At 41.3% G+C, this 15668-nt stretch overlaps 1 protein-coding gene across 1 annotated transcript in view; it reads right to left on the reverse strand.

Moving 5' to 3' along the window:
- Positions 1-14937, reverse strand: part of LOC114647289 (phenazine biosynthesis-like domain-containing protein 1) — a 32484-nt gene extending 17547 nt beyond the window's left edge. Inside the window, exons 1-6 of the mRNA XM_028795963.2 lie at positions 14775-14937; positions 12904-13003; positions 8304-8402; positions 8088-8197; positions 3807-3836; positions 2884-2972 (exon numbers count right to left, since the gene is read on the reverse strand). Coding sequence (XP_028651796.1) covers positions 2884-2972; positions 3807-3836; positions 8088-8197; positions 8304-8402; positions 12904-13003; positions 14775-14858 — 512 coding nt within the window. The 5' untranslated portion in view covers positions 14859-14937. The remainder of the gene's footprint in view (positions 1-2883; positions 2973-3806; positions 3837-8087; positions 8198-8303; positions 8403-12903; positions 13004-14774) is intronic.
- Between the last annotated feature and the right edge of the window lie 731 nt (positions 14938-15668).

Genomic DNA, 15668 nt, shown 5'->3' on the forward strand with positions numbered 1-15668 from the left:
TTGTATTAGGAATTTGTTAGTTTTTGCATACACCTTGGGGTCAGAGCGCAGGGTCAGCCATTGTACAGCGCCCCTGGAGCAATTGAAGGTTAAGGGCCTTGCTCAAGGGCCCAGCAGAGTAGGATCTCTTTTGGCAGTGATGGGGATTCGAACCAGCAACCTTCGGAATACCAGAGCAGATCCTTAGCCTCAGATCCACCACTCCATTTATAAAGCTTGTGCATGCACAAAATGAAGCCCATCCAAATGTCAGGATTTATAAAATAAATCTTGACATGAAAGCTTGCATATATTTATGGCAACTCTGAAACACGCATATGCACCATTTCGGAGAAATTGGAAAATGGTGACACCCTTGATGAAGCAGGGACATACAGACAAACAAGCTAAACGATGACTCACATGCATATAATAATTCATATCACCAAGCCATTATTATAGCATATAATAATTCACATCACCGAGCCATTATTATAATGTTCGTTGATGTGTCAAGTGTATTAAACCTCAAAAGCACAGAATATGATGTATAGACTGTGTTTTAGGTCTCTTCTAATGCTACGTATATACACTGAAGAATTTTTTTTGTTTTTTTCATCAGTGTATATCAACTACCTGTTGTCACTTCTCAGGGCCAACAGGTCAAGAATATCTCCATTAAGCTTCATTCCTTCATCCCTTTATATTCCGGACGCCATTAGCCAACTGCCAAGGCACTATATCCAGTTTCTGTATAAATGTGGCTGTACATACATAAAACATAATATTAGAACATTAAAACAATCTAGACGAGAACAGGCCACTTGCCAGTCTGGTCCACTTAATTCCTCCAAAAAAAACATCAAGACGAGTTTTGAAAGTCCCCAACGTCTTACTGTCTACCACACTACTTGGTCACTTATTCCAAGTGTCTATCGTTCTTTGTGTAAAGAAAAACTTCCTAATGTTTGAGCGAAATTTACCCTTAACAACTTTCCAACTGTGTCCCGTGTTCTTGATGAACTCATTTTAAAATAACAGTCTCGATCCACTGGACTAATTCACTTCATAATTTTAAACACTTCAATCATCCATCCATCCATTTTCCAACCTGCAGAATCCGAACACAGGGTCATGGGGGTCTGCTGGAGCCAATCCCAGCTAACACAGGGCACAAGGCAGGAACCAATCCCGGGCAGGGTGCCAACCCACCGCAGACACTTCAGTCATGTCTCCTCTTAATCTTCTTTTGCTTAAACTGTAAAGGCTCAGCTCTTTTAATCTTTCTTCATAACTCATCCCCTGTAGCCCTGGACTCAGCCTAGTCGCTCTTCTCTGGACCTTTTCTAGTGCTGCTGTGTCCTTTTTGTAGCCTGGAGACCAAAACTGCACTCAGTACTCCAGATGAGACCTCACCAGTGCGTTGTAAAGTTTGAGCAGAACCTCCTTGGACTTGTACTCCACACATCAAGGCACTATATAACCTGACATTCTGTTTGCCTTCTTAATGGCTTCTGAACACTGTCTGGAAGTCGATAGCTTAGAGTCCACTACGACTCCTAAATCCTTCTCATAAGGTGTACTCTCAATTTTCTGACCGCCCATTGTGTATTTAAACCTAAACATTTTTACTTCCTATGTGTAATTCTTTATATTTACTGACATTAAATTTCATCTGCCACAAATCTGCCCAAGCCTGTATGCTATCCAAGTCCTTCTGTAATGATATAACGGATTCCAAATTATCTGCTAATCCACCTATATTGGTATCATCTTCAAACTTAACCAGCTTGTTACTTATATTCCTATCTAAATCATTTATATATATTAAAAATAGCAGCGGCCCTAGCACTGACCCCTGCTGGACACCACTCTTAACATCGGCCAATTCTGATCGGATTCCTTGCACCATCACCCTCTGCTTCCTGTGCCTGAGCCAATTCTGCACCTGTCTACAAACATCACCCTGAACTCCCACCTAATTTACCTTAATGCCCAACCTCTCATGTGGCACCTTATCAAATGCTTTCTGAAAGTCAAGATAAATAATGTCATTTTCTGGCCAACATAAAAAGTCAATTTGCAGCAGTGTCTGATTTTCCTAACTGCAGTCATATTGCAATAACGGCACCCAGTAAGAATGGGGCTGCTTTTATAACCTGTAAGTAGTTACATTCCATTAATGCACAAGTCATCCAAGATGTTACTGGCAAACATTGTGTCTCGTTGGCTGGCCTGGGTCAACCCATGATTCATTTATTTTGAGGCAAAGAAGCTTTGACAGATGTGATGGTGCTGTACGTAGTGACTGGCTTGTTGGTAAGGTGACTGGCTAAACCCTTAGTGTATCATATGGCCTGTACTATTCATTGTAACAGTAATCATGTCATTACATGTGCAGGGTGAGAGTGGCTACCTGCTCAGACAATGGCACCTTACGCCTTTCTCAAAACCCCAAAGCGCAGAGTAGAGGGGCTATAATGCCACTCATGATCTTGCGCTGTCATTTGCAGATCACGATTACATGCATGTGGCGGGTTCTCAATGAATCAGGAAGGAGAGGCTGTTCGACCGGCCAATAAAGTTCTGCAGCACCATGATTGCATATGTATGAGGTTGATTAGCATCTTCCATATATGGATGTTTCAGGGTGGCGTTCAAGGAGCGTTCACATACGCATATTTATAAGGTGATTGTGTTTTATGAAGGGTAAATTGCATAGAAATGTGTGTACGTTGTCTTTTTTTGGCGTGTGTATATTTTCATGCTCAAATCCATGCAAAGTTTTATAAATGGAGGCCCCATTAGATTCTGTCTCCAGCATTTGAAGTTTTGACAGCGATTCAACAACAACAACAAAATATCCCAGCCGAAGCTATGGTTGCTATTCCTTTGGTCCCTTACCTGTCATATTGATCGCTCAGACGCACCAGAAGTTTTTTAGTTTCACAAGAGTAACAAACCTCCTGAGCGTCAAGGTCACCAATGGCGGTCTGGAAAACAAACAAAAAGAGAGAAAGAAAGTGTGGTGCACTCAAATACCTATATACGGTATATTAAGATCAAATATGCAAAATGGAGATGCAGCAAGTGGCAGAATCCTTGAGCTACTCTTGGACTTTGCCTCAATTCTTCCTTTTGTGTGGAGTTGATATTTACGGCCCAGCAGCCGAACCGAGCACCACACAGGAAAAGGAAAGATTTGGGCACATGTTTTGTCTTAAATAATTTATAATGAGTAGGATTCTGAGTTTGTTCTTTAAGGCAGTATTCCATCCAAAATAAGGGCAAATGGATCTGGAAAATGGTGTAGCCCTAATGACCACAGTCTCGGGCCAACAAAACACTGAAGTGGAAAACAATTTAAGGTGAGGGACCACCTGGGGAAGAATAAAAAAACATAAACTAGACAAAGATAAAGAAAAGGAACAGGATTAAATGACCAATATGACAAAAAATGAAAGCAAGACAAAGCACTGCTTTGAACTAAAAAGATGCAGTTTTTCAAACAGGGTCTGTTGGTGGGTTCTGTCTGATCATATGGCAGGTAAGGGGAAATTTCAAAACTTTTTCTCCAGTTTTACTCCTGCTATGATTCTTTAAATTTCTAGGATTTCAATGTCATTTACAAACTTCTTAATGAATAAGTCGGTCTGGATAATAAACAAATGGAAGCACTTCAGAGTGGTATTTGTAGTGAAAGATGCTATATAAGCCAAGAATATTTAGAGCTTACATACTACTTCCTGCATAGTCAGCCTGGCGCTGCCAGGTAAGTGCCATAGCCCATAATCCAAACTCACAGCCTTAATACAAAAAACACCTACCTCTAAAAACTGCTTTATATCCCGAGGATTCTGTTGAGAGGGAAACACAAACATTAACATTAAAATATGTTCATTTAATATTTATAAACATTTTTAGGGTCATTAATGTCACATGTGCAGAGTACAGTGAAATTCTTATTTGCATTTGCTAGTCAACTTGCAACATCTCAAGAGTGGGAACCTACACTCACTGGCCACTTTATTAGGTACACCTTGCTAGCACCAGGTTGGACCCCCTTTTGCCTTCAGAACGATTCGAATTCTTCATTTCATAGATTCAATAAGGTACTGGAAACACTACTCAGAGAGTTTGGTCCATATTGATGTGAAAGCATCACGCTGCTGCTGCAGATTTGTCGGCAGCATATCCTTTATGTGAATCTCCCGTTCCACCACATCCTAAAGGTGCTTTATTTCAGGCGTCGCCAAGTCTGGTCCTGGTGGACCAGCGTGGCTGCAGGTTTTAATCCTAAACCCTTTTTTTAATGAGTGCCCTGTCTGTGCTGTTAATTAACTTCTTGTGAATTCATTTTAATTGACTTCTGTTTCAAGATTTGTTTCCCTGAATTTCTTCATCGTTCCACTGAATTGCTTCATTTCTTTCCTTAAATGGCATCCAAAGAGAAATGAAATATGAAGTGAGTGAGCCGACAGAAGACCAACTAAGTCAGGGCCTTAAACTCCAGGCAATTTCACTCCAACCAGCTGCTTAATGAGGTGCCAATTCCTGTCGTTAATTAAACCCGTTCTTTAATTTCGTGGCTTGTTGCTGCTCTCGTGGTGCATTAGCAGTCATTTCCGACATTGTTGATTTTCTCTTTTCTAAGAGCGCTGGTTAAGAGTTCTGGGGCCCTGAGCAGATCGACATTTCTGAGACCTTCACCTTTCTTTATTTTCAGATATTGTATGATGGACACCAGTTGTTTTGGCTCATTTTCTATCTCATTATTGTTTGACTGCTAATTAAGGAAAAAGAAACAATTAAGGTGTCTGAGTCTTCTAGAACATGTCAAGTAAAATTAGTTCAAAAGAAGTTAATCAGCAGCAAAAACAGGTCACTAATTAAGAAAAGGGTTAGAATGAAAACCTGCAGCCATGGTGGTCCTCCAGGACTGGAGTTGGCAACCCCTGCTCTATTTAATTGAGATCTGGTGACTGTGGAGGCCACTTGAGTCCAGTGAACTCATTGTCAGGTTCAAGAAGCCAGTTTGAGATGATCTGAGCTTTGTGACATTGTTCAGTTGGTGCCCAAAAAAATATTCCCCACACCATTACTCCACCAGCCTGAACCATTGATACAAAGCAGGATGGATCCCTGTTTTCATGTTGTTGATGCCAGGTTTTGACCCTACCATCCGAATGTCACAGCAGCCTCATCAGACTAGGCAATGTATTTCCAATCTTCTACTGTCCAATTTTGGTGAATTTTGGGTGAATTGTAGCCTCAGTTGCCTGTTCTTAGCTGACAGGAGTGGCACTCAGTGTGGTCTCCTGCTGCTGTAGCCCATCTGCTTCAAGGTTCCACATGTTGTGTGTTCAGAGATGCTTTTCTGCATACCTCAGTTGTAACGAGTGCTTATTTGAGTTACTGTTGCCTTTCTATCTGCTCAAACCAGTCTGGCCATTCTCCTCTGACCTCTGGTATCAACATCATGGCATTTTCACCCAGATGACTGCTGCAGATGACGGCTGGATGCAGGTTAACGTCATACCCAGGACTGAGCAATGCAGGTGAAGGGCCTTGCTCAAGGGCCCAACGGAGCGAGGTCACTTCTGGCATTTACAGGATTCGAAACACCAACCTTCCGATTGCCAGCACAGATCCCAAGCCCCACTGTAGACTCACCAGTTAATCTACTCCATATGTCCCTGGCATGTGGAAGGAAAGCCCACATGGACAGATAGAAATGGTGCAGACTTGTCAGGATTTTTGGTTCTACTGCTTGACTGAATAGCGGTTCTTGATACCCATTGCTCTTTGTGTGAAGATGCACTTATTGGCTTCATTATTAAATGCACTTCCCTTTCATTTTCACTGGTGTCTGCCAGTACATAATTTCCTATTTAATCAAAGGCATTCTGTTGCATCATCTTTACCGATGCCTCCAAGAATGACTTAGATGTGAATTAGGTCTCCATGGAGGTCACTTCTACTCAAACAAAACAAAAATCCATTCCTTTAGTCTGTCAGACTAGGACAGGCCCATTTAGTCCCAGGTCTATTTTTATTATTAGCTTTATTTTAAACCTTCACATGCAGATGGAAAGTCTGTCCTTCCATAAAAATCTTGTGCACATTGGCCTATAATCATTAGAATCCTGACATACCCCTACTCATCTATGCTGGGTGAGGCCACACTTCAGGGGTGTATCTGAACTATTTGGTGCCCCAAGTAAGGAAATCTGCCCCCCACCAACCTTTCACACCACCATACATAGACACACACACACAGATTAATCACGCACAGCAAAAGTGAAAATCAGTCATAGCAGGGACACTGGCTACTACACCACCTGGGATTTTAACCAATACACCACCAGGGACAATGACATTAAGAGGGGGATGGGGTGGAATGACACATTTAACACTATACCAGGCACAGTGCCGGTCGCCCCCACCTCCCCCATTCCCCTCAAAATTTTAAAATGTGTAACCAATACACCACCAAGGCCTTTTTTTGGGTGGTGTGGTGTGGGGTTAGTGGCACTGTTCTTGTAAAGTGTTAAATGTGCCCCTGCGTAATGTCCCCCTGGAGTGTACGTATTTGTTAAAAATCCCTGGTGGTGCAGTGGCCACAGTGTCCCTGTTACAGTGCCAGCACTCCTGCCCCAAGACCTCTTCTCCTAAGGCTCACTCTCTCACCTTAGAGGAATAAGCCAAGTGGGTGGCAACGATGACAGGAGAAAGCTGCATCGACACAGTCACTCACTGGCGTCTGAATTGCACCCAGGTCGGCTGTCACTCACTCTGTGGCACCACACTTGAAGAGGAGGAGGAGGGAACTGGGACCCAGAAGTCCTGACTCCTGGTCCTGGCAGCAGTGGTTAACTGTAGAAGTTCAAGTACCTCTGCCTCACGGGTCACACACATGGCGCACAGGTAGCGAAGAGGCCGCACAAGGTATCTGGCATTCTTTCTGCTCTATTGTATGCAATGGCAGACAGATTGTGCTGTGCATGGTGGTGCAGACAGTGCAGGCTCTGTTGAGGAGCACAACATAAACATTTCTTTGTGTTCTAGTCCTGTCCAGACAAATTTTTCTAAAAAAAATAAAGATCGGAATCTCTAAACAGGGCTGCACTAATGTGCCCTGACCACTAGACCCTTGCCTGGTCAGCCTATGCCCAGAAACGGCCCTGCCATACTTGTAAAAAACACAAGGTGCATTAAAGATGAGTGGGTTGCATTGTGTCAGTGTTCGATATACTTGGCCTACACGATCTTATCCTGTTGTGGGAGATCGGGGGTCAAACAGCCCCCTAACCCGGACACAGACAGGCTCAGCGACAGTGGAAGAGGTTCCTCTGAGGATGCAGATGCACCTACAGCACCCCCTGGCAGCACCCATGGAACCCAACAGGGCTGCTCCAAACTATAAGCCCTGGCAGACCCAGTGGGAATCCGTGGTGCTATAGTAACCCAGGGAGGCTGCCCTCTAGCATCCCGGGGGAGATAAAGTCCCATATACAGTCTCTCCCTCGGTCCTTCAACCAAGCTGGCGTCCTGGCCGGGTAATAGTCCTGGCCATCCGCCACACTGTCTGCTTATACTATTTATAGTTGGCATGCCTTCTACTCTGTGGTAGGTTGGCACCCTGCCCGGGATTGGTTCCTGCCTTGTGCCCTGTGTTGGCTGGGATTGGCTTCAGCAGACCCCCGTGACCCTGTGTTCAGATTCAGCGGGTTGGAAAATGGATGGATGGATGCCTTCTACTGCTGCACAGCCTCCATTTCTTTTGCTCTTCCTCCAGAGCACATCTTTTCTTGTGCTGCTGTGAAACTGAGCTACTGAGTTTCAGATAGGAAATATGTGCCTCATATGTGATCTAAGATAATATTGTGCTAAAGAGTGCATTTCTATATGTTGTGATGTGCACATAAGAGTGCAAAGATATGTGGTCAGTTGATAAATGTGAGTCCAGTACTCCTAGAGATGATTGATGTCCATGCCAATTGGGCCCCCATCTCCCACTTAAAACTAAAATGTCTCCTTATATTTTGTAGCAGTTAAGATGGAACTAGGAGTACAAAAATAATGACTTTTAATTCTTGAACAGGGACCTGTGCTGTAGGCAAGTAGCTTGGAAAGTTCAGGATAATGTGGTCTCCTTCCAGTCGGGCGGTCAGCTCTCCACTCATGGTCTCAAAGGTTAATAATGAATTTGAGTTTTCTGTTTAGAGTAAGGAGAAAAAAAAGAAATGGCACCCAATGAGGAACACTCCTACTTTAATCAGATTTAAGTTAATGATCACCGACTTTAAAACGCTTTGGCTTACTTTTTTTAAAAAACAGCACTGCAGCAGATGCCAACGTTGCATGTCCACAGAGGGCAACTTCATTTGTTGGAGTAAACCACCTCAGGCCAAAATGGGATCCTTTCAAAAGGCAACAGGTAATGATGGTTACTTTCGGCTGAAAAGTACAGGAGTCATGGGGAGTTATGGAAGGAGATAAACCTCCCATTCCTCGGGTTCAGGAGGGACACTCTGGACTGATTCCAAGAGTGAGGGCTGAACATTTCAGCTTAGGAAAAGTAGAACAATTTATCTTTTGTTATTTTATATACGGTGCCTTCAGAAAGTTTTCAGACCCCTTCACTTTTACACATGTTGTTATGTTGCAGCCTTGTGCTAAAATCATTTAAGTTTATTTAAGAATTTTAGATCGCAGCCCACCTCAGTCACCAGTGGTGCTCCCCAGGGCTCGGTTTTGGGCCCTCTACTATTTAATATCTACCTTCTACCACTTGGCAATATTTTTAAGAGATCTGGTATTCGGTTTCATTGCTATGCTAATGACACCCAGCTGTATTTATCTACCAAGCCTAATTCTGCCCTTCCTCCCTTCATCCTTTCTGATTGCCTTGCTGAAATAAAAGCGTGGTTCTCCTCCAATTTTCTCAACCTTAATAATAATAAAACTGAGGTCCTCATCGTTGGAACTAAATCTTGCCAGATTGGATAGCTTTTCTTTGACAATTGATGGTTTTACCGTTTTTTCCTCCCCCTCAGGTTAGGAGCTTGGGTGCCATCCTTGACAGTACTCTATCTGTTAAAGCACACATTAATGATATTACCCAGTCTGCATAGTTTCACCTTCGCAATATAAATTGTCTTCATCCATTTCTTACACCTAACAGTACTGCTATCCTTGTACATGCTTTGATAACATCTTGCATTGATTACTGTAATTCGGCACTGGATGGTCTTCTTCACAAGCTTTTACATAGGCTTCAGCTGATTCAGAATTCTGCCGCTCACGATTTTACCAGAATGACCTCCACAGAACACATTAATCTACAGGCTTTCAGTTAAATAATGTATTGATTTCAAGATTTTGCTATTAACCTTCAAAGCTCTTCATAGTTTGGCACCTTCATAACTTTCAGATATGCTACACATTTACACACCTGCTCGTACTCTTAGATCTTCTTACTCAAACCTCCTTGTTATGCCCTCTGCTCGTTTATCTGCCGTGGCCTTTAGACCTTTCAGATTTGTTTTAGACTTTTCTACGCTTCCACTCAAATTCTCTGAATACAAGTTGTTCTGTTTAGGTACCCTGGCAGCCAAACTAATTATTGCCTCCCGCTGGAAGACCCCTGAATGTGTCACTGTCACTGTCGACAACTTGCAGTCCTCCTTCTACAATTTAATACATTTGAAGCTGTCTGCAGAGCGGATTAATGGTGCTTCCAGTAATGCAACTGAATCCTGGTCTGCTGTGGCTCAATTGTTTAAATCTGAGCTTGCAACTACTTGATTTTTTTTTTTTTAATAATCTCTTGGCTCATGCTGGGTGGGAGAGGGTGGGTTGAGTTACATTGTACAAGTGGTTCCCAAAAATAACCGGAATTGAAAAACAAATTGTTTTAAGAATTTTTACTTACTGAAACTTGAGTCTCCTTCAAAGTATTCTCCATGTGAATGAATGCACTTGTTCCAACAGTGTTCTCAATGGTGGAAACATTTTTGGAATTGCTGAAGAGGAACGTTGTCAAAGGCCTGCAGTGATTTTTCTTTGACTTCCTCCACGGTACAAAAACACTTTCCTTTGAGTTCTTTTTCATATGCAGGAACAAGAAAAAGTCACACGGAGCAAAGATCAGGCGAGTAGGGAAGGTAGCAAGAACTTTAAGACGCACAAGTCAATTCAGTAATTTCTTCAATAGTCCGATGACGATCTCTGTAAATTGTATTGTGAACTTTTTCAAGATTTTCATCATTCCTAATTGTGCAAGGTTGGCCAGATCTTGGTTGGTCTTCAAGTGACAATTCACCTAATTTGAAACACGAAAACCACTCGTTGACTTGTGTTTTACTTAAGGCTTCCTCTTTAAAGGCAGTTTCAAGCATTACTACAGTTTCAGCAGCTGTTTTCCCTAAGAGAAAACAAAATTTAACGCAGACTCTACGTTCTTTATGATCACCCATAACTAACTAAAAAGATTACAATATACAAGCTTTCGAGGCAACTCAGGCCCCTTCTTCAGGCAAGATGTAATTGCTATATGTAATCACTATATTTCGAAAACTTCCAAAAAACGGATCATTTTTAAACAGTGAGGATTTCTTCTGTTATGATACATGTAGTGGTCTTCATGTCTACTTCAGATGTTGTCAGTATGTTAAAAAAATATTTATTTTTTTTTTAAACAGTATGTTTCTGTATATTTCTTTTTTGTTATTATGAAAGAGAAATCATAAACTTTTTACTTACTTGACGAGATACTAAGTAGCTGAATATTAACTAAGATGTTTAAAATGATCAAATTGTTTGATAACAAAAATTAATAAAGTTCCATTGTATATGACGGTGTGTGTTAATATTCAAATATATCCCAATCTCTGGTCCATTTGTTTGGAAAACAAAGTCTATTCAACTCATCAGATGACAGATAAATAGGCCTGCTTTGGCATGCGTGCCACTAAGCATTTAAAATACACGCTAGTCACACATAGACTTGCAATAGAAGAGCTGAGTGTAGCACAGTAGAACACGGAGCTAACCTTCAACATGCAAGGTCTATACAAAAAAAACAGCAGTCCAACTGGTAACCACCACATGTTCTACAAGCTGCTATTCATATGCACCACAGTGAATGCAATGATTCATTAGAAAACTCTGTTTAAAAAAAGAAACAAGACACCACAGCACAACAGACTGCTTTCACAGTGAATCCGTACTGATTATAGCATCATTGATAAGTATTAATCTACTATATATATATATATATATATATATATATATATATATATATATATATATATATATATATATATATAATCCTAAGCCTAAAAGTGCAATGGTGGCGTTTTTATGTCACTTTTTTTGTCACGCTTTAAATCGGGCTTATTTTAAAACCTACATATACATATATATTTGGTATCATTCTTTTCAGAATGTATCGAACTTTAATGTGATGTTGTTAAGATTTTCAGTTTCTTATTCTGTTTTTAAATTATAAACTAAAAAATATCAAGAACTCACGTCTCGCAAGATTTAACCACACCCAGGGCCAGAAATAAAAGATAAAGAGTAGGACAGCTGCTGTACAGGCTTTTACATGTTCAAAGCGCCGCGTGAGATGCAGATCACATGGCCCGGCAGCAGCAGCAAGCCAGCAGCTAATTGACAAAAGAGGAGGTAAAAAAAAAAAAACTATTTGTTTCCCATTGTATCACTGTTTAAAAGGGGGTACCGTGTCTCCTTGGGGTGCGTTCAGCCCCCCTCTTCACAATGTGAGCGGCAGAGACGTGAAGTGGCTTGTGAGCGAAGCAAGCAGGGGGGAACCCCCTAGTATTACAATAATTGAATATTTTTCAGGAATTTTATTCGATGTTCATCAGTGTTATGAACACCAGCTCAGCAACACAAGAATAAAGAGGACTGCCATGTCCAGCCTCTACTATAAAATTTTAGTCCCACGTTGCAAATAATTGAATTAGGTCCCACAGATCCTATTGGATTACTGCAGGAATACAGACCTCTAATTCCAAGTGTCACGTCTCGAGGAAACCAGGTACCGCTCATCACCTATGCAGTACCATTGCAGCTGTCAGGCATGGTGGTGGCAGCATCATGATGTGGGGCCTGAGAGATTGGACAGAGCAAAGTACAGAGAACTCTTTAATGAAAACCAGCTCCACAGCATTCAGACTGGGCCGAAGATTCGCCTTTCAACAGGACAACGACCTTACCTAAACACAAAGCTAAGACAACACAGCAAGGCTCTGTGAATTTTCTTGAGTTGCCCAGCCAGAGCTCGGACTTGTACCCAATCAAACCTCTCTGGAGTGACCTGAAAACAGCTGTCCACTGACAGCCTCTATTCAAGCAGGCAGAATTTGAGAGGATCTTCAAAGAAGCATGGCAGAAAATCCCCAAATCCAGGTGTGTAATGCTTGTCGTATCAAACCCAAGAAGACTCCAGGCTGGAAGCACTGGGATGAAGGTTTCAACTAAACACTTTGTAAACGGTCTCAGTATCTGTGTCAATATGATATTTCATGTTTAATACATTTGCAAAGATTCCTCAAAACCTGTTTTTGCTTTGTAATTCTGGAGGATTTTGTGTTGTTTGATGAAGAAAAAAATAATTTAAATGATTTTAGCATAAGGCTGCAACATAGCAAAAGATCCTGCATTTGTCCTTATATCTAGCCAGGGCTTGATGCTAAATCCACACACTGAACAATCTCACATCCATTTCTGGAAATGTTTTTGGGATTCTTTTAGTGCTTTCAACTCCAAGTTTATAACACCTTCAAACTTACAGTAATCAAGCTTTCTTTCTAACACTTCATAACACTTCAAATAATAAGCATTATTTGGTACACACTTTGCAATTAAGGATATGCAAAAAAATGAATGCACCTGAGCTGAAGTCATCTTGAGGCTGGCACTTGCTGATAAATGCAGTTTCAGACAAATTCATTTCTGATGCAATTTTCTGATAAATATCATCTTGCAATTCCTGCAGAAAGACCGCAATATTTAGTAAACTTAATTATTCATGAAAAAAGAGGGTAGCACAATGGTTAGCACTGATAGATAGATAGATAGATAGATAGATAGATAGATAGATAGATAGATAGATAGATAGATAGATAGATAGATAGATAGATAGATAGATAGATAGATAGATAGATAGATAGATAGATAAACAAGAACAGAAATGTAGCTTTTTACAGAAGATCTACAAATTTTATAACAAATAACAGCAAAAATATACATAAGAATTATAAAGAAGATGAAAAAACATCTGACTTGATTAAAGATAAAACAGCAATCACAATGAGGCATTATAAGGTGTGAAGGAACTTTGGTAGCATTTTTTGACAGACTTCTACTGAATAATTCATTATCTGATCCTACTTCATTAAAGTGTGTCAGAGACAGGATGTGCAGCATTATACATTTTTTGCAGTCTCCTCTGTATCTGTTATGTCTCCAATTGTAGTGTTTCCCATCTTGGGTTGGTACCCGTTTTGAACCAATGCTAATGGAATTGGCTTAGAACGCCAGCACCCTTAAAATTGTATTAAGCATATTCAGTAAATACATCAATGGATAGCTAACACATCTGGTTTACAACCTCGTAACCACCTTATGCTGATTTACTGGCTTACTAAGAGATCCAGACCTGAATTCATTCACAATGTATGCCAATGCTTGTCCATCCATTCAGCACCCAACCTCTGTTCAGCTTGACTCATTATCGCCAACACCTTGGGGTGGTGATCGATGACCAGCTGTCCATCGAGGACTGTGTTGCTACGATCTCTCAGTCTTACAGATTCACTCTGTATGACATCTGCAAGATCAGACCATTATCTGAGAAGAGTACATAGCACAACTCCTGGTCAACTTTGGTCTTGTCACATCTGGACTACTACAACTCTCTTCTTGCAGGAGTAACAGAATGTGACAGAAAGCTACTGCAGATGATTCAAAATGCAGCGGCACATGTGGTGTTCAACCAGCCGTGGCATGCACATCACTCCGCTTTTCAGATCACTACATTGGCTCCCTTTACCTCATGCATTAAGTTCAAATCATTGATGCCTTTCTACAGAGTAGTCAACAGGTCCGCACCTTTATATATAGAGGCACATTTGAGGTCATCTACTCCTTGACCACTCAAGTCTGCTAATGAGTGGCATCTGGTGATACCACCTCTGTGGGGCATCAAACCTCAATCCAGACTCTTTTCATGTGTAGCTCCTAGCTGGTGGAATGAGCTGCCCACATAAATTCGAAATTCTGACACCCTCAATGTGTTCATGAAGTGTTTAAAATACTCACTTGTTTGGTAAAAGTAGCCCAGTGCAATTTCGGCCTTTAGAACGCCCTTTATGTTGTTGGTGGCCTTCTGCTGTAGACTTGGCAAACCTCCAAGATGTGCAGTGACTATGACTACAGTGCCAGGAAAAATTAATCTGTCATCTGGATGGAATATTTCAAAGTATTGTTTCATTTAAGTGGCAGAAACTACTCTAAACAGTTTAAAACATCTTATTTTTATCCAACATTACGCATTGCGAATTATTAGAAAGCTGAATAGTTTGCCTATTTCAAATGAATCCTGCAAAAAAAGCTGCAGATGTTGGAAAAAAAAAACGAGAAAGGGACGGGTCGGGGGGGCATTGATTAGCGGGGAATTTGCTGCCGACTCTTATAAATGAACGTCCACCATTCGTTTTTTTTGAAGATGACACCCCGCTAACTCCTGACCTGTTACTTACCGACTCCAGGAGGCAAACCGCTGCGGGATTTCCAGAAAACGCACTCTTGGTGAAGGCATCCACAGTAAATATCGGAAGAGACATTACCAAAAGTAATCGACAACGGTGAGATGAGCGGTTCGAGACTATTGCTCTGCGAGCCCGACCAAAGTCCGAAACCCTGCGTAGCGCAAGAAGAGGCGGGGTTTCAAGTGACAAAGCCAGTGAACGTTCAGCTGGGTGATGGGCGTTCCCTCTAGCCCCGCCCCATAGGCACTTTTAACCATAGGTTGACACGATACGTCAGCGTGTCCGCCATATTGCGAGTGGCAAAAGTGCCTTTTAAACTAATACGGGTAGACGTGGAAACCGGGTTTTCTAATGAAAAAACAATAACGTTTAAAACAGTATCGTTTACATACAACAGATTTTGGCGAATCGTTTAAATGTAATTATTTATATCAATTTATACACTAATAATGGCAATTATTAAATAATAATTAGTATTATTAAATAATTCCTCCCATATAAGTAACATTTCTAAGGACTGCCTTCTTCCATCTCCGATACATTTCTAGACTTCGTCCTGTTCTTATGCAACACAGTACTGAAGTATTGGTTAATGCCCTAGTCACCTCACGTATAGATTACTGTAATGCTATTCTATCTGGCATCCCACAAAAACTTATCCATCGGTTACAACTTCTTGAAAATTCTGGTGCCAGGATAATGACCTGTTCTAAATCCACTGAACAAATCACACCTATTCTCTCACAACTTCACCTGCTCCCTGTTCACTACAGAATACAATACTAAATACTGCTCTGAACATTTAAAGCTCTCCACAACCTCACTGATCTCCTACACACTCACACTCCCTCTCACTCACTCAGATCCTCATCTGCAGCTCGACTT

Source organism: Erpetoichthys calabaricus, chromosome 2 (assembly GCF_900747795.2).
Source record: "Erpetoichthys calabaricus chromosome 2, fErpCal1.3, whole genome shotgun sequence".
Taxonomy (NCBI): Eukaryota; Metazoa; Chordata; class Cladistia; order Polypteriformes; family Polypteridae; genus Erpetoichthys; species Erpetoichthys calabaricus.